The 23,953-nt window shown below is 37.4% G+C and overlaps 1 protein-coding gene across 3 annotated transcripts in view; it reads left to right on the forward strand.

Annotated features, from left to right (window-relative positions):
- Window positions 1-23,568, forward strand: part of PLEKHA5 (pleckstrin homology domain containing A5) — a 262,209-nt gene extending 238,641 nt beyond the window's left edge. Inside the window, exons 17-27 of one of the 3 annotated variants that reach the window (XM_070371158.1) lie at window positions 1,768-1,879; window positions 2,783-2,829; window positions 3,615-3,803; window positions 4,641-4,758; window positions 9,664-9,782; window positions 14,726-14,935; window positions 15,793-15,933; window positions 16,407-16,531; window positions 18,184-18,329; window positions 19,903-20,008; window positions 22,670-23,568. In XM_070371158.1, coding sequence (XP_070227259.1) covers window positions 1,768-1,879; window positions 2,783-2,829; window positions 3,615-3,803; window positions 4,641-4,758; window positions 9,664-9,782; window positions 14,726-14,935; window positions 15,793-15,933; window positions 16,407-16,531; window positions 18,184-18,329; window positions 19,903-19,997 — 1,302 coding nt within the window. In that variant the 3' untranslated portion in view covers window positions 19,998-20,008; window positions 22,670-23,568. The remainder of the gene's footprint in view (window positions 1-1,767; window positions 1,880-2,782; window positions 2,830-3,614; window positions 3,804-4,640; window positions 4,759-9,663; window positions 9,783-14,725; window positions 14,936-15,792; window positions 15,934-16,406; window positions 16,532-18,183; window positions 18,330-19,902; window positions 20,009-22,669) is intronic. The other 2 variants (XM_070371156.1, XM_070371157.1) reach the window with 2 other exon arrangements.
- Window positions 23,569-23,953: the final 385 nt, after the last annotated feature.

The following is a 23,953-nucleotide window of genomic DNA, read 5'->3' on the forward strand; positions in this document are numbered from 1 at the left end:
ATGGCAACCCACTCCAGTATTCTTGCCTGTAAAATTCCGTGGACAGAGGAGCCTGGCAAGCTATAGTCCATGGGATCGCAAAGAGCTGGCCACGACTGAGCGACTGAGCACATGAATATTTCATTAGTATAGGACATGAGAGAAGACCTGAATAAATGGAGAGGTATTAATTGTTATACTGTGTTGTCGATGACCTGATTTAACATTATCACAATGAAAATTCTTCCCATAAGCATAATTCTATTCCAACCAAATTTCCAGAAAAGAAAATCACAAAATGGTTCTGTATTTTTAAGGTATAATAAAGACCACAAGTAGTTAGACATTTTGTAAAAAAATGAAAAACTAGGAGGCACATCTTATAAGAAGTAGCATTGCGCGTATAATCTTAGGCCAGTTACATATGCCTCAGTTTCCACTCAGTAAAATAAAAATAATACCAGTATCTAGCCCTGTTGGGTTATTATGATGGTTAAATGTGTTGATTTTTTTTAAGCACTTAGAATAGAACCAGGCAAATAAAACATACTATATATAAAACATATATAATTATTTGTTAAATACATGAGTAAACAATGAAAACAACATAGAAAACTTAGAAAATGACATACTAGGAAGAAGTCTCTTGAACCTCTAAAAATTCAACAAGTTACTTAACTAGATTTGCAGAAAACTTTTTCATTTTGGTTTGGAGAAACAGAAATGCATTAGCAAAATAGACAAAGAACGTGAAAAGTTTTAATTGATAGAAAACTTAATAACACAGTTTGCTAACAAGTGTTTGAAAAGTTGGTCAGTGTAACTAGGAACCAGAGAAGTGCAAAATAAAATAAAAATGAGGTTTTCATTAAACACCTTTCAGATACACAGAAATATGTATTCTTTTAAATTATTGCAAAAATAATACATATTCTGTATGTGCAGTTGTCTGATTTGTGTAGTTTATATTCCCTCTCACAAGTCTTTATTGGTATTCACATTTCAGGGCTAGCATAATCATGACAATTTTCGTACTTACTTACCTGTTTCTTTTTAAGTTATAGTCCTAAAAATTATATTTATTGTTTTACTGTTTATCAATGAGTCATAGAGTTTTGTTAGAATCTTACCAATATTATTTTATTTTGGCTTCAATTAGAGTATTTAGCCGAAGGTCATGAAATGGGGTATTAGAGGTAAAAAGAAGTAGATACAACTTTAGGTTAGAATAAAAATGGCAATAATAAAATGGCAAACTGAAAATTTGTCCTGAAAATTCTTTTTAACTCTATCAGTCAAAACTCTTCAAAATATATTTTGTAAATTGCCCTTTTGGCATTTCTCTATGTTCTAGAACTTAGGAAGCTAAAATACTTTCCTTTTTTTCCCCTAAAAATGCTTTGTTTAATTTGAGGTTGGTGAGTTTCTGTTCTGTTGTGTTTTTGTGTTGTTTTGTTGGTTTTGGGTTAGGGGAAGTTCCCCATTTTTAGTCCCATCTAGTCAGTATTCCTTCCCAATTGTAAATAATGCAACACAATGCTTATTGAAAAAATGTGAAATAGTGTACCATGTAGGTCTGAAATATTAAATTTTTCTCTTTCTTTGCTTTTTCTTTATCATTAACATTGCAAAACTGAGAAGGACACACAGATTATATTAAGTAGTCTCAAACGTAACCACTGTGGTTCTCATTTTTTAGATATGTAATTAGTGGAATTTATAACTGTATCTCATGATTTCTCTCCCTCTCGCCGCCCTCATGTGTGGTCTATCCATTTTTACGGATAGACCGAATCAGCAGGAATTCAGCGTGCACAAATTCAGAAAGAACTCTGGAGAATTCAGGATGTCATGGAAGGACTGAGTAAACACAAGCAGCAGAGAGGCACTTCGGAAACAGGTACATTGGTTTCGTCTTTTATTCTGCACTAATTGACTATATTATTATATCTAAGTGGAATGACATGCAGAATTGGATTTCCCTTGTTATTTTACTGGATTTTTGGCATTAGAAAACAGGTACTTTGTAATAATGAATTAGTACCCAAGTTTATATGTAATATATAGAAAGAAAAAGTTCTCCCAGCCACACTCAGAAAAAAATAAATCATTGTTTTGTATCTGTAATTATAAACACACACAATAATTTGGTTTGAGTAGTTTTTTCCCCACAATAGAAAGTGCTGGTTTTCATCGGTATGCTTTTTTCTCCTTAACAACACAGTATAGTAACAGCTGTGTAAAAATACATTGTATAGGTAAACTGTAATTTATCAATTTCAGTGTTGATGGACAGTATTTTTTTCAGTAGGTTGATTCCAGTAGGTTGTTGGTGGGTTGGTTGAGGGTTTTTTTTGTTTTTCTTTGATATAATGAACATTACTGTGTACATGATAAACACACATGCTAGTACTAATGGATTGTAGAAAATGAGAAATAAGTTTACATTTTTCATTTTGATAGGCACAGCCAAATTGCCCTCCTAAAAGATTGTATCAAATCATACTTAAACCAATTGTATTTGAGAAAACCCATTTGCCCGTACTGTCGTTTAAATTAGATATTTCAGTTTGTATTTTTAAGGTAATGAGTTTTTAAATTTATTTTATTGTAGTGGCTTTATGTGTTAATTTCTACTGTATAGCAATGTAATGGGTTTTTAATTCAGAAAACGTTAATAAACGGGGGGTTAGAAACTAAAGCTTTTGTTGAAAATAAGCAAAATGAAATTGTTCCTTTTGTCTATAGATTTAAGAAGGTATGTTTAGTATTAAGTAGTTATAGTTTACATTTTTTTTAATAGGTATGATAGGATCAAAGCCTTTCTCAACAGTTAAGTACAAAAATGAGGTAAGTTTGGATTGTTTCTCTAACTATAATTATTTTAATTTATAATTAAAACATGAATTAGAATTTACTCATAACAAAAATGTTTTCTAAATATATCTGTTATTGTCTTAATCTTGAAATTTCACTGGTTCAGTAATTTGGTGCTTTGAACGAGTGTGATCTTCTTCCCTTTTTTTAATGCAAAAAAGTTTGAATCACCACTTTTTATCTATGTTAGAACTTTAACATTGTCATACTTTTTCTAATGTAAGTAATTTGAGTATTTATTTATCATTGTTTGGTGTATTTTTTAAAGCGTATGAGATGACTGATAGATAAGTTGGCTGTGTATCATGCATACCATAAAGAAATTACAACTATAAAGAGATACTGTCAACCTAGTTGAAAGCATCTGTTGTCGTGAATTTTGTATAAAAGTCAACCAAAAAGAAATGGCTTTTTTTTCCCTCTTAAATTTACCTAAACAAAGTGGAGCAAGATTTTTAAAATTAATTCTTCTATTTTTAAAATGAAATACAGTAGTTTCATAAATTTGTTTTGATGTTGAGCTTCAGAGTAAACCTAACCTATGGTTACCAAAAAAATGAGATGCAACCAAATTTAAAACCCAGTTATTGGCTATCATAAACATTTTTGGTTTTACTTTTTGATATGAGACTCTTGACTTGGCAGTGTCCCTTTAATTTTCTTAAAGTGAATGTAAGTTAACTTACCATTGCAAAGAATTTCGATATACTTAATTCAGTATGCTTATCTAAATAAGGTGACTGTTCTACAATCTTTAGGAAGAGGAAGTAGTCCCACCTCGTCCTCCACTTCCTCGGTCCTATGACTTTACAGACCAGCCTCCCATAATCCCCCCTCTGCCCAGTGATAGCAGCTCCTTGCTCTGTTATAGCAGGGGCCCAGTCCATCTGCCCGAAGAAAAGAAGATTCACCAAGTTCAAGGATATCCAAGAAATGGATCCCACTGTGTAAGTGGCTGCAATAGCCACAGAGTAATCAATCGTACATGCCCTCATTTTTCCCAACAATTTATTTTTGACTCAGTCTTTTCTTTTTATTATTATCACATCACTTTTAGCCAGTACTTTTGTGTTCATATATAACATTATCGTCTGTTTTTCCTGTTTTAGTTTTATGTTTCTTATTTTGTCATTTCCCCCCCCCACAATTTTAATATTTCATAGTTTGTTGCTTTTCATGAATATTTTAATCAAGTGGTTATGTTGCATGTGTTTAAGGAGCCATATTTTAAATCTACCATTTCAGGATATTGGAGGCAAAGTGATATCTTTAAATCAGAAAGATGCAAGGAAGAAAAAGATTCTTATCAGGAACGATAAAAAGGTTGGGATATGGGCAGTTCAGTATAGGAAAACTTAGAGGATTTGGACATTGCCAGCAAGAGACATTACCCATGGAAACTAGAAAAAAGCTTAGAGATTAAGTAAATGTGTTAAATGAATAAGCAAGGAGAAGAGAACAAGAAAAAAAGAAATAGGGCTAATTGAGTTAATATGATATAATTATTTTCAGACTTTAGTTATACTATGATAAAAATGTTCTGATGACTTTGTCCTTAAGAGGAATATTCTTAATTTTAAAGCCAAAAGATATACTGGTTAAAAATCTTACGAAGTCTTTTTTTTCCCTATCCTAATTATAACATATATATTAATTGATTTATACCCAATATAGCTGACTGAGGCTTTTGATTGTTAAGAGTGTGAGTTTTTGGAGGTAAACATTTTTAAAAAGACTTTTACTTTTTTTTTTTTTTTTTTGTAATTACGCATCTTTCTTTCAAGGGTCCAGATTATAGACTCTACAAGAGTGAGCCAGAATTAACAACAGTGGCGGAAGTTGATGAGTCTAATGGAGAAGAAAAATCAGAACCTGCTTCAGAAATAGAAACTTCTGTTAAAGGTCAGCATTTGTGATATGTCTTATCTCCTGTGTTTTTCAGACATTTTAGAAACAAATTCAGTTTGCATGCTGACAGAGTACATATACGAGCCCGCAGTCCCTTATCTGAAACCTGTGGAATCTGACGAGTTTCTGAATTTAGAAGTTTTCAGATATTGAGACAACAGCATGACCCATAAACTGTATATTATAAGTCACCTTCTCTGCTAGGAATCTCCCTTTTTAAACAGTAATATTTTTGGATTATTCATCCTTTGTGGGATAAAGACTAAAAAACTTCATGTCAGTTAAGGTGAGGTTTTATTGAGTATAAGTTTATGTCAAACTTGTGAAAAACTTTCTATTTCCTAACCTGACACTTTATTTTTTGGTTTTTATTCTTTCAAAATTATATATAAAAGATTAGGAATAAGACAGACTTTTATACAATTTCTATAAAAGTAAATTCTATGAAATAATGCTTATTTTTACTGTGTATACTCTGATTATCTTTTAATACTTATTTATTTGGCTGTGCTGAGTCTTAGTTGAAGTATGTGGTATCTAATTCCCTGACCAAGGATCAAACCTGGGCCCCCTGCATTGGGAGCTTGGAGTCTTAGCCACTTGACCACCAAGGAGGTCATCTGATTATTTTTTAACGCTAGTCATTCTTTAAGAAATTAAAAAAAAAAAAAAAAAAAGGATAGAGAGGGGGCTATTCAGGAATAAGACAGAAAAAAACAGATATAGTACAGTACTTGAACTTTGAGCTGATCATGGTTTAAAAGAAAAGCTCTAAAGACATTCTTTGGAGAATAATGGAAATTTACATAGGTTCTAGATGATAGGTTCTAATGATACTGTGATACTGTGGTTATTTAGGAGATGTAGTAAGTGAATTCTGAAACACTTAGGAGTAAAGTATCTGTGACTTACTTTTAAAAATGTTTCACCAAAAAATTTGTTAGAGATAAAACAAATAATCTACAATGTGGGATTTTTCAGAAAAGTAATTTCTGATCATCATAACTCCCTAGTCAATTTTTTTAAACCTGCTAGAGGGTTACAAAGTAAATTTTGAACAATATGAAATGATAATATTCACATAGTTTTTTCCATAATTGGAATATTTTTCAAGGTTTTCTAATGTCAGTGTTTTTTTTTTCCCATTAGAAAAATATTGCTATCTTGAAAAGTTAATATCTATACACCTTTCTCATTCGAATCATATCTTCTCATTGAAAGTCTTTTTTAACTTTCTCTTTTCACAGACAAATTTAAGTTAAAGAGTCACAGTCCTAGTCCTTACCATATTGTTGCATGTAGTTATAAATACGCAGGAATTATCAGACAGCAAACAAAGTAAATGTTTTTGGTAACTAGATACCCTGGCCAATCCTCCCACAAACAGGGATTATAAAAGCTGGTTCAGGGACTTCCCTGGTGGCCCAGTGGCTCCAGTGTTCCGATGCAGGGAGCCCCAGTTCACTCCCTGGTCAGGGAACTAGATCTTACATGCCATAACAAAGAACTTGCATGTCAAAACTGAAAAGATCCTGCCTGCCACAACAAATCTTCAGATCCAAAGTGCCACAACTAAGAGACTTGGTGTAGCCGAAAAAAAAAAGCTAGTTCAGGAACTTCCTGGTGGTCCAATGCAGGGAGCCTGGGTTTGATCCTTGGTCGGGGAACTGGATCCCACATGCCGCAACTGAGTTTGCATACCGCCACTAAAAGATCCCGCATGCTGCAACTAAGACCCAGCACTTTTATATAAAAGCTGGTTCATATCACTTAAATTTTTTGAGAAGCTTCAACAAGTTGAAGAAAAGTAAAGAAAGGAATGTTTAGGTGGAAAATTACGTGAAGGGTGGTTCATTAGTCTAGGCTTCCTTGGTAGCTCAGATAGTAAAGAATCCACCTGCAGTGCAGGAGACCTGGGTTCAAGCCCTGAGTGGGAAGATAGCATGGCCACCCACTCCAGTATTCTTGCGTGGAGAATTCCATGGACAGAGGAGCCTGGTAGGCTAACAGTCCATGGGGTCACAAAGAGTCAGGCACAACTAAGCAACTAACACGCACATCATTAGTCTACTCAGACCACCGTAACAAAATACTAGAGAACAAGTGCTTGTTTTGTGGGGGTTTATTTGTTTGTTGGTTTTGTTTTGCATATTTGGCTGTGTTGGGTCTTAATTTCGGCATGCAGGGTCAGTTAGCCCCAAAGCATGTGGGATATTAGTTTATGGAGCAGGGATCAAACCCATGTCCTCTGCATTACAAGGCAGATCGTTAACCACTGGACCAACAGGGGAGTCCCACCAAGAGCTTTACACAACAGACATTTGTTCTTACAGTTCTGCAGGCTGAAAGATCAAGTTCTGGGAAGATTTTCTAACTTTTTATTTTGCATTGGGGTGCAGTTGATTAACAATGTTGTGATAGTTTCAAGTGAACAACAAAGAGACTCAGCCAGCCATACTCCCCTCCCATCCACGCTGCCACAGAACAATGAGCAGAGTTCCCTGTGCTATAGAGTCCTTGTTGGTTATCCATTTTAAGTATAGCAGAGTGTACCTGTCCATCCCAAACTCCCTAGCTATTCCTTTCCACCTCCCTTTTCCTGGGTAACCATAAGTTCATTCTCTTAAATCTGTGAGTCATAACAACCTCTTTTTAAGAACCATTTTCAGGTCTTCAACATCAGGGGCTAGCATTTCAGCAGGAATTTTAGGAAGACCACTTCAATCTATAGCAGGAGGCATCCAGGAAGTTACTAAGTGGAGCATGAGAGCCAGCTTTCACTTTGCGACAGGACAAAGCTCAGAGCATGAACATACTAGTAGTCTGCTAGGAGACCCAGTCAGATAAAGTTGGGACCCTCTGAGGGGTATACTCTCATTGAAAACTGATTAATTTGGTTTCATCAAAATTTAGAACTTTTGCCCATCAGAACAGGAGGAAAAATTACCAATACATACACCTGACAAAACCCTTGTGTTCAAAATATATAAACAACTCTTGTAAATCAAAAATAAACAACCCGGTGCAGGCATATAAGCCTTGGAGAGCTAACAAATAAGGTATACAAATGACCAGTAAACACATGGAAAAGTTTACAACTTATTGATCATAAAAGAATTGCAGTTTTAATGCAAATAAAAATCACAACGCACACCATCTAAAATGATTGAACTTAAAAGACTGACTGACTACCTAGTGTTGGTTAGGATGCGGACCAGCTGAAATTCACACCCATTTCTGAGGTGGTCGAAGATAGAACAGTAGTCTGGCAGCTTCTTATAAAGTTAAACATGCATTTATCAAACTTAGGAATCCTATGTATCTACCTAAGAAAAATGAAAACATAACTCCTCACAAAGACTTATTCAAGGGTCTTTAAAGCAAGCTTTAATTCATAGTAGACAAAAACTGGAAGCAGTCACATATCTGTCAAGAAGAGTATGGATAAACAGATTTTAATACTCTTCAGCAAAAAACTCATAGATATATTTACTCATAAAAACTGTACTGTCTGAAATATGTTCTCTCAAAGTTTTTCCTCTTTTAAAATTTGGGTTTTTTTTTTTTTAAGTGTAATCCTAAAAATAAAATTTTTTTAAATTTAAAAAAGTGTAATAGGCTCTCATCTGAATAAATTGTCTGAAGTATACAGATCAATTACAGTGTAATTTATATTGTACCACATGACTTAAAATAGAGCTCTTAAAAATGGACCACTATTGTAAAGCAATTATCCTTCAATAAAAAAAAAAAATGGACCATTGACTGGCACAACAGAAAAGTCTTTTGTTTGCTTTATAAAATTACTTGTAACATAGCAGTCCAGCTCTTCACATTCTCAAATATACAATTCTCATAAATACACAGTTTCATAATATTTTGCCTTGATTCAGCTGCAGATCGTCTGGTTCTTAACCTATAGGGACCGTGAATGGTTGACCACTATCTGGTTTTAGTGGGAAAAATAAGATTTCATTTTTCTGTTGATACTTAGTTCATGTAACGTTAGTGAGCCCCATGAGAGTGATTTTTTTTTTTTTTTCAACAAACCATCAAGATTTGATTAATTCCTTCCTTTACTTGTGTCCTCCAAGGACAAAAGTGCGCCTCTTCTGCTTAAACAAGACAACTATGATACAAGTGAATACATTTTCTGTTAACTGACCACTAGCTTTTATTGTTATGTTAATGATTTTGTGTGTACAGCTGTGTGTTGTTTTCTAATTATAAAAGTAGTATGTATTCATTCTAGAGATTTTCAGAAATGCGAAAGAAAAGTTAACTTCAATTACCTATAGTTAACTTCTCTTAACGTTGTTAGTAGATTCTTTACTGAGGTAGTGCAGTGTGATCAAAAGAGATTAAATGAAAATGAAGGACATTTAGGTAAATGACTACCTTTCAACAATAACTTTGCTAATCTGTGTGACAGGATTAGATTAAGGTACTTTCAGCTTCTGAAAATAATTGTAAATATTTCATGAAGAAGGAGAGCAACAACAGGAAAAGCAGAAACCCCAGCCATGATGCTGCTGAGCTATATGGATGTGAAGAAGTCCATTAACCCAGAAACTGCATTTCCTTTACCTTCTTGTCTTTACAGAGCTGTTGTGAAGATATATGACCCATTGAGTATTACTGAATTTTTATAATGTTTTAATGTCATCTGTTATAGTCAGTAGAACTTTACTTCTAAATCTAACCTTAAATTTGTCTGGTTAGCATCATTGCTGGCTTATAGATAAAATGACTAATGAAGGGTTATTATGTTTCCCTATCTCTTTTCAAACAATAAATTTGCATTCTAATTTTAAAAGTCTCAGAAACTGAATAGATCAGTGAGAGAGATGGTGTCATGTGAAGATGTTTTATAGAACTTACTACTCTTTTTACTTTTAGGTTCCCACTTTCCTGTTGGAGTAGTCCCTCCAAGAACAAAATCACCAACACCCGAATCTTCGACAATAGCCTCATATGTAACGTTAAGGAAAACTAAGAAGATGATGGATTCAAGAACGGTATTTAACTGTCCATTAATTTCTAGAAGGATTCTGAAACCTATTTATTGCCACATTTATGTACGTTTTAATTTTAGGGGGTTGTTTTGGAAATTTTTTTTGGCGCACCACGCAGCTTGCAGGATCTTAGTTCTCCAACCAGGAATCAAACCCATGCCCCTGGCAGTGGAAGTTCGGAGTGCTAACCACTAGACCACCAGGGAATTCCCATCAAAACTTTTTTTTTACATATTCTAAGAAAAAATTAGCAATCTTAATTTCTAAAATTACATTCAGGGAATTAGCACCTCAGGAAGCCCTGGTGGCGTGCAGCGGTACCATGCGCCACCAGGCATGGCGCCTGCCCTACAGGTGATGTGGGTTCAATGCGCCTGCCCATACAGGAGATGTGGGTTCAATGTGCCTGCCCATACAGGAGATGTGGGTTCAGTCCCTGGGTTGGAAGATCCCCTGGAGGAAGAAATGGCAACCCACTCCAGTATTCTTGCCTGGAGAATCCCATGAACAGAGGAGCCTGGCAGGCTACAGGCCATGAGGTCACAGAGTCAGATACGACTGAAGTGATTTAGCAGCCACACAGTTGGCACCTCAGAGGACAGGCCTAATTTAGGTTTTCTTTGCTCAGACTCCACATGAAGCCTTTAGTGACCAGTTTGTGGAATCTGTTCTCAGATAGCTGCTCCTTGACACCTCTAAGAATTTCCTTAAGAGAGTGATAAACACATTCTGTGGTCAGACAAGCTGATGGATTTACAAGCCAGCCTGAGTTTTCAGGGCCTTTCTGCTGTGGGAGACTTAGACTTTGCACCCACTCCAGCACTCTTGCCTGGAAAATCCCACGGACGGAGGAGCCTGGTGGGCTGCCAGTCCATGGGGTCGCTAAGAGTTGGACACGACTGAGTGACTTCACTTTCACTTTTCACTTTCACACACTGGAGAAGGAAATGGAAACCCACTCCAGTGTTCTTGCCTGGAGAATCCCAGGGACGGGGGAGCCTGGTGGGCTGCCGTCTATGGGGTCGCACAGAGTCGGACACAACTGAAGTGACTTAGCAGCAGCAGCAGTCCTCTGGTTACAATGAGAAATGTGAATTAAGAATGAGAAGGAAATCCTCTATTTTTCACACTTTCATCTAAGATCCATTTAATTCAAACTGACTTTTCACCAGTCTAACCTTGGTCTTCTTGGGAAGATTCCCAGAGGATTTAACTCACTTCCCCAAGTACTCTTTCGAAATTTGGACTGCAAAAGGACTTTTACTTTTCACCTTTTTTTTAAACTTTTCATCTTTATAAATTCTATTTATTTGGTATGAGATAAAATGATAAGAAAAGACTGAAAAGCACAACAAATGATGATTATTCTTGAAAGATACTAAAGTACAAGTACAAAGTATATCCCCAAAATTCTGACAATACTTAACCTCTGCCCTGGGTTCTTTCCAAAACTCTAGCAACTCCACACCAACATCCTAGTCAGTCCTCAGCAGTTGAGTCCAGAGGGCACAAAACACCTATGCACTCTCTTCTGTAGATCTTCAGTTCAGTTCAGTTCAGTTTAGTTGCTCAGTCGTGTCTGACTCTTTGCAACCCCGTGAACCGCAGCACACCAGGCCTTCCTGTCTGTCACCAATTCCCAGAGTTTACCCAAACTCTTGTCCATTGAGTCAGTGATGCCATCTAACCATCTAATCCTCTGTCATCCCCTTCTCCTCATGTATTCAATCTTTCCCAGCATCAGGGTCTTTTCCAATGAGTCAGCTGTTCACATCAGGTGGCCAAAGTATTGGACTTCCAGCTTCAACATCAGTCCTTCCAATGAACACCCAGGACTTATCTCCTTTAGGATGGACTGGTTGGATCTCCTCGAAGTCCAAGGGACTCTCAAGAGTCTTCTCCAACACCACAGTACATAAGCATCAATTCTTCGACACTCAGCTCTCTTCACAGTCCAACTCTCACATCCATACGTGACCACTGGAAAAACCGTAGCCTTGACTAGACGAATCTTTGTTGACAAAGTAATGTCTCTGCTTTTCAATATGCTATCTAGGTTGGTCATAACTTTTCTTCCAAGGAGTACATGTCTTTTCATTTCATGGCTGCAATCACCATCTGCAGTGATTTTGGGCCTAAAAAAATAAAGTCAGGCACTGTTTCCTCGTCTGTTTCCCATGAAGTGATGGGACCAGATGCCATGATCTTAGTTTTCTGAATGTTGAGCTTTAAGCCAACTTTTTCACTCTCTTCTTTCACTTTCATCAAGAAGCTCTTTAGTTCTTCTTCACTTTCTTCCATAAGGGTGGTGTCATCTTCATGTCGGAGATTATTGATATTTCTCCCGGCAGTCTTGATTCCAGCTTGTGCTTCCTCCAGCCCAGTGTTTCTCATGATGTACTCTGCATATAAGTTAAATAAGCAGGGTGACAATATATAGCCTTGCCGTACTTCTTTTCCTATTTGGAATGAGTCTGTTGTTCCATGTTCAGTTCTAACTGTTGCTTCCTGACCTGCATACAGATTTCTCAAGAGGCAGATCAGGTGGTCTGGTATTCCCATCTCTTTCAGAATTTTCCACAGTTTATTGTGATCCACACAGTCAAAGGCTTTGGCATAGTCAATAAAGCAGAAATAGATGTTTTTCTGGAACTGTCTTGCTTTTTCGATGATCCAGCAAATGTTGGCAATTTGATCTCTTCCTCTGCCTTTTCTAAAACCAGCTTGAACATTGCAAGTTCACAGTTCATGTATTGCTGAAGCCTGGCTTGGAAAATTTTGAGCATTACTTTACGAGCGTAAGAGATGAGTGCAATTGTGCAGTAGTTTGATCATTCTTTGGCATTGCCTTTCTTCGGGATTAGAATGAAAACTGACCTTTCCGAGTCCTATGGCCACTGCTGAGTTTTCCAAATTTGCTGACATATTAAGTGCAGCACTTTCACAGCATCATCTTTCAGGATTTGAAACAGCTCAACTGGAATTCCATCACCTCCACTAGCTTTGTTCATAATGATGCTTCCTAAGGCCCACTTGATTTCACATTCTAGGATGTCTGGCTCTAGATGAGTGATCACACCATCATGATTAACTGGGTCGTGAAATCTTTTTTGTACAGTTCTGTGTATTCTTGCTACGTCTTCTTAATATCTTCTGCTTCTGTCAGGTCCATACCCTTTCCGTCATTTATAGAGTCCATCTTTGCATGAAATATTCCCTTGGTGTCTCTAATTTTCTTGAAGAGTTCTCTAGTCTTTCCCATTCTGTTTCTTTGCATTGATCAATGAGGAAGGCTTTCTTATCTCTCCTTGCTATTCTTTGGAACTCTGCATTCAAATGGGTATATCTTTCCTTTTCTCCTTTTGTTTTTCGCTTCTTTTCTTTCCACAGCTATTTGTAATTTCTCCCCAGACAGGCATTTTGCTTTTTTGCATTTCTTTTTCTTGGGGATGATCTTGATCCCTGTCTCCTGTACAATGTCACGAACCTGATTCCATAGTTCATCAGGCACTCTGTCGATCAGATCTAGTCCCTTAAATCTATTTCTCACTTCAACTGTATAATCGTAAGGGATTTGGTTTAGGTCATACCTGAATGGTCTAGTGGTTTTTCCTACTTTCTTCAATTTCAATCTGAATTTGGCAATAAGGAGCTCATGATCTGAGCCACAGTTAGCTCCCCGTCTTGTTTTTGCTGACTGTATAGAGCTTCTCCATCTTTGGCTGCAAAGAATATAATCAGTCTTATTTCGGTGTTGACCATCTGGTGATGTCCATACATGTTTAATCTCTAAAGTTTCTGTTATATCAAATAAGCTAAAATTTCCTTTTGACAGTTATTGGTGTACTTAGTAAGAAAGTGAGAAGTAAAAACTGGTTGTTTAATGTGACTGATGTTTTTAAACCGTTCAGTAAACCATAAAAGTGAACCATGTATATGCATATATATATATTTATATAAAATATAGCCATCTGATTTATAGAAAATAAATTCTTCCTTAGTTTTATTATTGCTCATAAACTAAGAATGTCTTCTCTACCAGTCTTTTCACAGTGAAAAAAAAAAAGTGTGACTTGAAACACTACATTTTTTACTGTAATAACAAAAATTACTGAGGGACTTCCCTGGTGGTCCAGTGGTTAAGACTTCACTCTCCCAGTGTAGGGGGCCCAGGTTTGTTCCTGGTCAGAGAACTAGAACCCACATCCCATAATGAAAATCTTGTGCAACATAGGGGAAAAAAAATTACTGATATTTAGAAGTTATGCCTCTTTTTTCTCCTAATTTGAGTTTTATACAATTTCCCATTTTAGCACTGTGAGGTAGGGTCACTTCAGAGCTGCCATACCATTTGGTATTTTGTTTTAAACGAGCAAATATCTTCCTTAAGTTCCTCTTTTCTCCCCTTCCTCCTACCTCCCACCTCTCTCGCTCTCCATCACTGATCATGCATCAGTGTACTCGTAATCTGCCTTTCTGGTGTTATGTAAATGACATCTAAACCTGCCACTTTTGGTTTTGCCAACAAAATTAATGCATTTTAAAACACTTTTTTTTTTAAATTAAAAATATTAGGTTTATTTTTGTGCTGCATCTTCATTGCTTCTTTTTTCAAAGGCTTTTCTCTAGTTGTGGTGATCGGGAGCTTCTCCTCAGTGTGGTGTGTGGGCTCTTTGTTGTGGTGCCTCTCTTGTTGTGGAGCACGGGTTGTACGGCCTGCACGCTTCAGTAGTTGCAGCTCGAGGACTTTAGAGCAAGGACTTTTGTGGCACAGTTGTTCTGTGGCATGTGGGATCTTGCCAGACCAGGGACTGAACCATGTCCCCTGCATTAGTATGCAGGTTCATATCCACTGTGCCACCACGGAAGTCCATTTTAAACGTTTTTTTGTTTTAACATACTTTTACCCTGTATTCAGGATTCATCTGTTTATTTTTAATTTAAAGGAACGACCAAGAAGTGCAGTGGAGCAGCTCTGTTTAGCTGAAAGCACTCGACCTAGGATGACTGTGGAAGAGCAAATGGAAAGAATCAGGAGGCATCAACAAGCATGCTTAAGGGAAAAGAAAAAAGGATTAAACCTTATTGGTGCTTTAGACCAGTCACCCTTACCAAGTCCTTCAAATTTAAGGGATAATCCATTCAGGATTACCCAGGTATTTATATCAGTTGTTTTTACTCATTCTTGTGGGTAAATCTAATATCAGTTGAATCTTAGAATCATAGAGTTACATGGTAGATGGGTTTTTAAATATTGGCAACATAGATAGTTATATTATTTAACTCTTATGATATGCCAAGACGGCTTGGTAAAATGGAAATAGCCCTGGATTCAAAAAAACCTGGGCTAAATTACTTGTTGACTGCCCTCCTATTGCTTGTAAACTTAATCTCCTCTACTATAAATCAGTAAAGACATAACCTGTTCTGTATATGTCACAGAAATACTAAGAAGATAAAATTTGCTTTCAACAAATGTAAAATTTCCATGTAAGATAGTCCCCAATTCCCCTCCCAATAAAATGTGCAATACTCTGTATCCTAATTTAGCATGACCTAAATTGTAGCCGGGGAGAGCTTTGGAATAAAAGTTGTAGTATGCAGCACATTTTAACTTCAGTCTTATGAAGAGACACCATTCCATCTCTTATTATTTGTTTGTTGGTTATCCTGATTCATAAATCAGAGCAGACTAGTGAACCTTTCCAGAGGCTTCAGTTGGTCGATCCCTGTTTATTGATGTGGAATAACTGAAAGTGCCTCCCCATCATCATGGAAATCTCTTAGCGTAGTTGGAGAGCAGGCATTTCTAGGAGAGGTTAACAGTTGAGTAACTGTACATTCTACACATTACCAAATAGACGATTAACATATATAAGATGCTACTGTTGTTTCTCATAAGGAAACTTTGCAAATGAAGGGCCAACTTAAAAAAAAAATTAGCAGGTACTATCTGGAAACTACACATACCTGTATAGTATGAATCTAAAATACTGTCTTATCTGTTGAACAGGCTCGAAGAAAGGATGATAACTCTAAGGAACTGGACACTGTCATCAGAGAAAATGACATGAAGCCAAACCATGACACTCCTGCCACAGACACTGTTCAACTAAAAGAAGCTGAACCTCAAAATACGGATTTCAGCGGAGAGGTAGCGAGATTATTTTAGGACACATATTCCAAAGGGATAGATTTTTTAAGATGAGATCAGGTGGGAAGGTTGAAGATAGTTTTGTGTGGCTTTCTGTCACAGAGGATGCTGATCTCAGTGAAATGATAGGTTTCGTGTAATTCGATCAATATATTCAGCCACGTCAAAAACTGGGTTAACTGAAAACTTAAAACATGATCAGTTGAGGCTGGAATAAATTACCATTACCCCAATTAAAGAATCTTTAATCCCAAAGCAGCCAGCTAATGGCAGTGCACTTTTTGTCCTTCTGATGTAGGAAAGGATGTCACTATTTTTAATATACTTGATTCTAAAATATATTTCAGTAAATATTTGATATGGTATAGTATTTAATAAACTTTTATTTGGGAATCATTCTAGATAATTCACTCATATAGCAAATATGGTAAAAAATAATCATTTGAAAAAGCAAATTTTTCCTTCTTCCGTAGTTTAAAAAAACTGAAAATGTTTTTTCTGAAACACTTTTCACACCTGAGCCAAATGGAGTGAATTCTGAGGAAGTGATGGATAAAGAAGGAGACAAAAAAGAGGTGCCTGAACATGTGCCATACAGGTAATAATTAGAGAAAACAAACAAGCAAACAAAGGGATCATTCATTAAATTAAATTCACCTGCTTAAAAATGGTAACTTTCATGGTTAGAGGTCTTAGATGCCACTCCCGTAATATCTTACAAGCTGTAGGATCTTAAGCAAGTTACATAACCTTAAATTCGAGTATCTCACCTGTAAAAATGAGGGTAATAGTAGTAACCATCTCACAAGTGTGTTTTAAGGATTAAATAAGAAAATAAATGTGCAGCACTTAACTCTGTGCTAAACACCTAGGAAGTGATTTTAGCTTTTTATTTTATAATTGAGTATAGCCAATTAACAGTATTGTGATAATTTCAGGTGGACAGCAATGGGACTCAGCCAGACATATACGTGTATCCATTCTCCCCCAGACTCTCCTCCCATCCAGGCTGCCACATAACATTGAGCAGAGTTCCCTGTGCTATTCAGTAGTACTTTGTTGGCAATCCATTTTAAATATAGCAGTGTGTACACATTGATCTCAAACTTCCTAACTATCTCTAGGCACACAAGCTGTAGCAAAGTAAGCACCTTACCATTGTCTGTCTAATGACAGACGTTGATCAGCTGTCTAAGCTGTCTGATAAGCATTCCAAAAATTATAGTGATTTTCTGTTTATTTTTTAATTGTATTTGTTAACTAGCCTTTTAAAATGCATCTCCTCAATCTCACCCTCCATAAAAACATTCTCAGTGCTAGAAAAGAGAAATACTGTGATTTCATGTAATAGGAGTGCCTTATCTCTGAAATGAATAGCAAAAGTGAATCTGGGGTCTTTTAGTTTGTGTTTTGTTTTATTTACTTATTTATTTTTGGCTGCACTAGATCTTCATTGCTGCTCTGGGGCGGGCTCTAGCTGCTTTGAGCAGGGCTCCTCTCTGTTGCGGTGCTCGGGCTTCTCACTGCAGTGACTTCTCTCGTTAGGGAGCACAGGTTCTGGGCTTGTGGGCTCAGCAGTTGTGGTACACAGCTTAGTTGCCCCGAGGCATGTGGGATCTCCCTGGATCAGGAATTGAACCCATGTCTCCTGCATTAGCAGGCAGGTTCTTCACCACTGAGCCAGCAGGGAAGCCTTGGGGTGGTGTGTTTTAGATTAGACATTAAGGGACTTGTCAGGCAAATATAATCAGACTTTGTTTGGATCCTGATTTAAACAGGTAACTCTTAAGATGATGTTATAAAGCAGTTGAGATCATTTGAACACTGATTGGGTATCTATCTGATGGTATCTGATGGTATTTACAGATTGAGTGATAGGTCCTTAATCTGGTTGAAAATAATTTGGGGAGGAGCAGGCTGAGGGCTTAGAATGAAACAAAATTGACAAAATGTGGATTTAAAAAAAACTTTGAGCAAAATGTTAGCAGTTATGAAATATAGATGGCTGCATCATTTCTGTAAAGATTTTTCATAACAGTTGGAAGAAAAAAATTGCATTCTAATGTAACAAATTTGGGGGGCTTCCCTGGCAATTCAGTGGTTAAGACTCTACACTTTCAAAACAGGGGGCGTGGGTTCAGTCCCTGGTTGGGAAACTGGGATTCCACACACTCTGCAGCCAAAATAATAATAATAATAAAAATAGATTTAAAAATAACAAATTTTAAAATATATTTCTATTTTCATTAGCCCTCAAGAGGAGTCACAGATCCCAAATCATAAACCAGAAGGCCCCCCTGCAGAAGATACAAAGGATGATATTCATGAGCAGGAAGAAAACGTTCTTTCTTATGAACTAACTCCTGAGGCTTCTAGAGGAAATCAGACAATGGCAGGTAGATATTACACGTTTCCTAGTTTTCTCACCGGTGCTTCCTCTGAACCTCTGAATTTATTTGCTGTGTGGAGACTCTAGCAAGGGAGCCACTCGGGAGCATCAGCTGCAGACTGAGAGGTATTTGCCTTCCCACACCTGCATGGTCAGGAAGACTGCTGCTACTCAGGATCCAGGGCCAGTCCTGTCTCAGCAATTAGAGCTGCCCTCTCTCTCCAGCTTGGATGTCACTTCCTTCGTTTGTTTTTTTGATCTTAACCTTAACACATACCTTAAACTTTTTTCTAAGAAGATCTTTTACAACTTGGAAATTCTACCTATTTCTCTGACATTGCATTCCCAGAGTATTCATAAACCTCTCCCCCTCTGGGAACTGTGGAAGATTGAAAATCTAAACTATTAATAGTAGAATGGATTTACTTAGCTCCTACCATAATCCACATCTGGGTTTTTCTGATAGTAAAGGATCATGAACTGTATAGCATGTAAAAAAATATATTTTTGTCTATGCTGTTCTTTTATACTTTCTGGATTCTTCAAAATATTTTTTATGATTTTTGGCAAGGGTAGGGCATAGGACAATCATACCACTAGTATAAATCATCAGCTTTCCTTCTCATAGTCCATAAGCAAAATCTATTTCCTTTCTCCACCTCCCACCCCCCACCCCTAGTCTTTTTGCAGAAGGGTAAGCACAATGAAATTCAATTACCTAGGACTGTTCTTAAGAGCATTTTCTGTATCTTATATACCTGTAACATGGAAATGTATATTATCAGCCATGTTCCTTTGTAACCAGTGTGAAGCACTGTATTTTCCTTGTCTCATCACTTTCAAGGCAATGTGCATGGGCATTCTCATTTTTTACAAAAAATTATCATTGGTCACATCAGGTTATTCATACAGCAGGTCTGGGTTAAAGGGTGTGTATGTGTGTGTGTGTGCGCGTGCGCGCACGCGCTCAGGCCTGTCCCACTCTTTGCAACCCCTAGCAGACTAGGCTCCTCTGTCCATGGGATTTTCCAGGCAAGAATACTGCAGTGGGTTACCATTTCCTACTCCAGGAATCTTCCTGACCCAGGGATTGAATCTTGGGTCTCTTGCACTGGTAGGCGGATTTTTAACCACTGTGCCACCAGAGAAGCCCAAAGGGCTATGTGGATATGTTTAAACCCCAGCACTTAAACCATCTGTAATATTTAGCTGCGTGGAACTAGAAAAACCTTTTAAAGTGAGAAAGTGTTAAGTCACTAAAGACACCTGAAAATTAACCTTGAAACAAAAAAATTAAAAAGAGAATTCTTAATTTTTTCCAGTTTCACTGCAATATAATTGGCATATAACATTATATAAGTTTAAGGTGTACAAGGAAGAAGAATTTTTAAACAGTCTTCAAGAGACATTTCATCCTGAATAATTAGCTGTCAGAATAGCCAAAACGCAGAAGCCAAATGCAGCTAATAATTCCTTCCCGGAACATGTTCTTATCGTGCTGGGACCACAGCATCAGAATTTTCTGCTCCAGAGGTGTCTCCGCGGCTTTGACCTTGTCCCATTTTCTCGGTGTGTTCTAGCGCAAAGCCTGCCTCCGTCTCCCGACTCCTCCGCATCACCCGTCCCGTCCGCGCAGCCGCAGCTCACGGAAGGCTCACACTTCATGTGTGTGTAGTCTCACAACAAGTACGTCATTTCCTTTCGATTCTGTGGTTTACCGTTAAAGGTTTCAACTTGACTTTTATTCCTCTGTTGTTTGAGTGACCAAAACCTGCAATGAATTCTGTCCTGTGTATTAGTGATAGTTGGCAGAGCAAGTAGACCAAGAACTTAAACCATGGGCAATAAAGCTTTCCAACATCGGCCCTTCAGTGATGCGCTCCGTGACCACATTTTCTCCTGTCTCTTCTTTCATTGTCTGTAAAAACACCCCAACTCGGAGGGAAGGGCCTGTGCCAGGACAGGCCCCCTGGTGTTTTGCAGCTGTGTTCCCAGCTCATGGTTCTTTCCATAGTCGGGTCTGGGAATTCTGTTCAAGTCATTACATTTTGATCCAGAAATGTTTTTTACAGTCAGGGTGACGTATCTTACATATTGAGAGTTTGCTAATTATTTTTAAGGATAAAGAGGTTGTCATGGTACAGCCAACTAGATATGGAATCTAAAATCTTTTAAGATCCATCAGAAATTATTTCTGAATACTTTTAAGTCAGTAAAGTAGTTATCTAAAAGCCACTAGTGGGGACAGGGAGAAGGGCCCTTTCTCAACCAATATTTCTTTGACCACAATTTAGAAATGAGAATAATTTTCTAAGGTCCTTTTTTTTTTTTCTTAATTTTATGCCTTTATTTTTGGCTGTGCTCGAACTTTGTTGCTATTCGGGGTTTTCTCTAGTTGCAGCAAGTGGAGTCTACTCTGTAGTTGCGGTGCATCGACTTCTCGTTGCAGTGGCTTCTCTTGTCCCAGAGCATAGGCTCTAGGGCACACAGGCTCCAGTAGTTGGAGCGCCCAGGCTCTAAGAGTTCAGGCTCAATAGTTGTGGTGCTCAGGCTTAGCTGTTCTCACAGCATGTGGGATCTTCCTGGATGAGGGATCTAACCCATGTCTCGTGCATTGCAGGTGGAGTCTTTACCCATAAGCCACCAGGGAAGCTCCCTGAAGTGTTACTTTTAAACTTTATCAACAATTGGTACATTTTACATCAATTTTGTACTTTCATACTTTATTTTTCAGAAAAGCTGTGAGGTATAGAGTCAGCATTTTATACCTTTTTCTGCACTTTTTTTTTTCTCTCCGTATCTGCCAGATCTTCTAATGTTTAGTGCCTTAGGATTACCACCTATTTCTGTTAAACAGTTAAAGCTATGAAAACACCTACAGATTTTTTGAGCATAATTATAAACATGTTCTTTGATTTTTGGATTCTCAAAATAAATGACTACAGACACTAACTTGACTCAGTTTTTTATCCAGTAGTGCTCACATTTTCTAGGATCTACTTCCATTCACACCTTTTTTGGTAGAAGCTGTAACCTATGTCCCTTTTTTTCAGCCAGAGGATTTATTTTTAACTGAAGGCAATGGCACCCCACTCCAGGACTCTTGCCTGGAAAATCCCATGGACGGAGGAGCCTGGTGGGCTGCAGTCCATGCGGTCGCTAAGAGTCGGACACGACTGAGCGACTTCCCTTTCACTTTTCACTTTCATGCATTGGAGAAGGAAATGGCAACCCGCTCCAGTGTTCTTGCCTGGAGAATCCAAGGGACGGGGGAGCCTGGTGGGCTGCCGTCTCTGGGGTCGCACAGAGTCAGACACGACTGAATCGACTTAGCAGCAGCAGCAGCAGTCTTGTATCTATAACTTTTATTTGAGATCATGTCTGTCTGGAGCCCAGAAGAGGCTTGCTTTGTTGTCATTTGGATCTCTGCAGGATTGTCGTCCTTTCTGGGGTTATAAACCCCATATTTGTTACAGTCTTACCTGTGTCTTTGCTCTGTCACTCATACATTTAAACTTTAAATACATTCAGAAGTGGCAGTTGCCACTAGTGACAGAATAACACCAAACACAGGGATAATAAACATTATGTGCCCTTGATGCCTCCTGTGCAAAAAATTGATCAATGGCCTCTGTCTGTCTTGGTGGGAACATGTACTCTAAGAGCCACTCTCATTATCTTTTGGTTCAGTAAACAAGTTACAACTCACTGTACTCAGACCATTATGACAGTTAGGCATGTTCACAGTTAAAACTCGAATACATGGCCGGGTTCCTTAAGTTGTTATTATTGGATTTTGTTTTGTTTTGCTTTTGTCCCAAGAACCATTGGCATTACCTGCTGGCATGAGATCCAGGGTTTGCTGGATATTTTCTAACCTTGTGGCGTGCAGCCATCGCAGTCAACCAGTGGCATTCACGCTTGCATTATTTTACAGTCCATCTTCTCGTTGTGCGTGTGTCATTTTTCTGAACTTTTGGGCAAGACTTAGGGAGGTTTCACACAAGACAGACACACCACTATGTAGGCAGCTTAATATAATACTACATATTTTAGTAAAGTCATGCAGATCTCTGCTCATTTTGTCAATCTTTTGGATTCAGCCAGAAGTTTGGGTCCTTTTTTCCATCTGAATTGCAATTTAACTGCATTATGTTTCTTTGCTTTGTCAATTAAGCTTATGGAAATGAAGAGAAGATGTCCTTCAATGGTTATTATGTTTTAGAATTTTCATGGCCATGCTTGTCAGTTCTTTTGTTAGAGAATGTCACCCTCAGTTACTTTAGGAAAGGGTCATTCATTAACTTTGCAGATGTCAAAGTAATTTTCCTTCTCTGTATTTTTCAGCTATACTGACTTCTGTTGAAACCATTCAGAGCTGAGGACATGGACCTTTGGCAATGTGAGAAGATATTGTACAGTATATTTTAAATCTATGAAATTCATAGTTCTGATGCTTTTGGCCACAGAGCATCGTTTTATCACTTCTGGAAAATGTTTATTCCAAAACAGCTTTAATGGCCCATATGTACACTCAAGATTCTGTAATGTAATCTCAAGGTTATTACTCTGACACCAGCTTGCTGCTATGATTTCAAAGCACATAAGTAAAGGTGCTTTTTAGTGTGCAGTCTACAGCCAGAGCTTACATAGTTGCTGATCTCCAGGTTTTGATGTTTCTAAAGTCTGGGTGGATTTATATTTCTTTTCACTTTTCAGTACAGAAAATTTAGTTATTATTTCCAGTGAAGCTTGTTTTCCTTTTTTTTTCTTCCTTCTTCCTCCCATTTCAGCTACTGCAATGCTTTGTTTCACACTTAATTTGTAAAAATTTTATATATATATTTAAAATGTGCCATTTTATTATTGCTAAGTGAAGTATGTCTCGTTTCCTGCTATAATTATTTCTCAGTCAGATTGCATTGTCAGCAGTTACTGCCACACTCTTGTCAGCTTAAACACAAATGTTACCGCTTACTTTTTCTTAAAAAGCAATTTAAAATGTAGGTATTTTGAAGTACTGGGCTTCTACTTCATTGGACTAGATGTGTACAGCAATAAGCAGGTTTTCAAATCCAGTACTTAGTTTGTGTACAAATGTAATTATGTTCATTGTGTATATATTATACAATGAGCACACGTAATGTAAGTATTAAAGGCTACTTACTATTGTTTAAATGCAAATGTTCATATCTCATTTCTTTTTTATCATGTTAAATAAATGTTGATGTTCTTAAATGACTTGTGTTAGAATTTTTGCTCTTCCCATGTGAAATGGAAAGTCTGAGACTTTAAGAGACTTCTCAATGAAAAAGTAGTCTGTTAATCTCATTGCAGACAGCACCAAAACAGAACTGTGTCTGTCGTCCAACTCAGCTCTCCCATGTGGAAGCTGAGAAACTTGAAGCTCAGAGAGAGAAACTGACTTGGCCACAATCGCTTTACACTTAATGACAAAATCTGCACCAGAATAAAGTTTCTCTGACCTTTCAACACCAGTGGGCAAACTTAGTTTTGTCAAGTCTTCTGTACCTACTTCCTCTTTCCGTTGGTTTTGGTGTCATAGAAAGTAGCTTCTAGCATCTGTAATCTCGTTCTACTTAGGGGATTGGACTTGGGGTGGGGGCAGGG

Source organism: Bos mutus, chromosome 5, assembly GCF_027580195.1.
Source record: "Bos mutus isolate GX-2022 chromosome 5, NWIPB_WYAK_1.1, whole genome shotgun sequence".
Lineage (NCBI taxonomy): Eukaryota > Metazoa > Chordata > Mammalia > Artiodactyla > Bovidae > Bos > Bos mutus.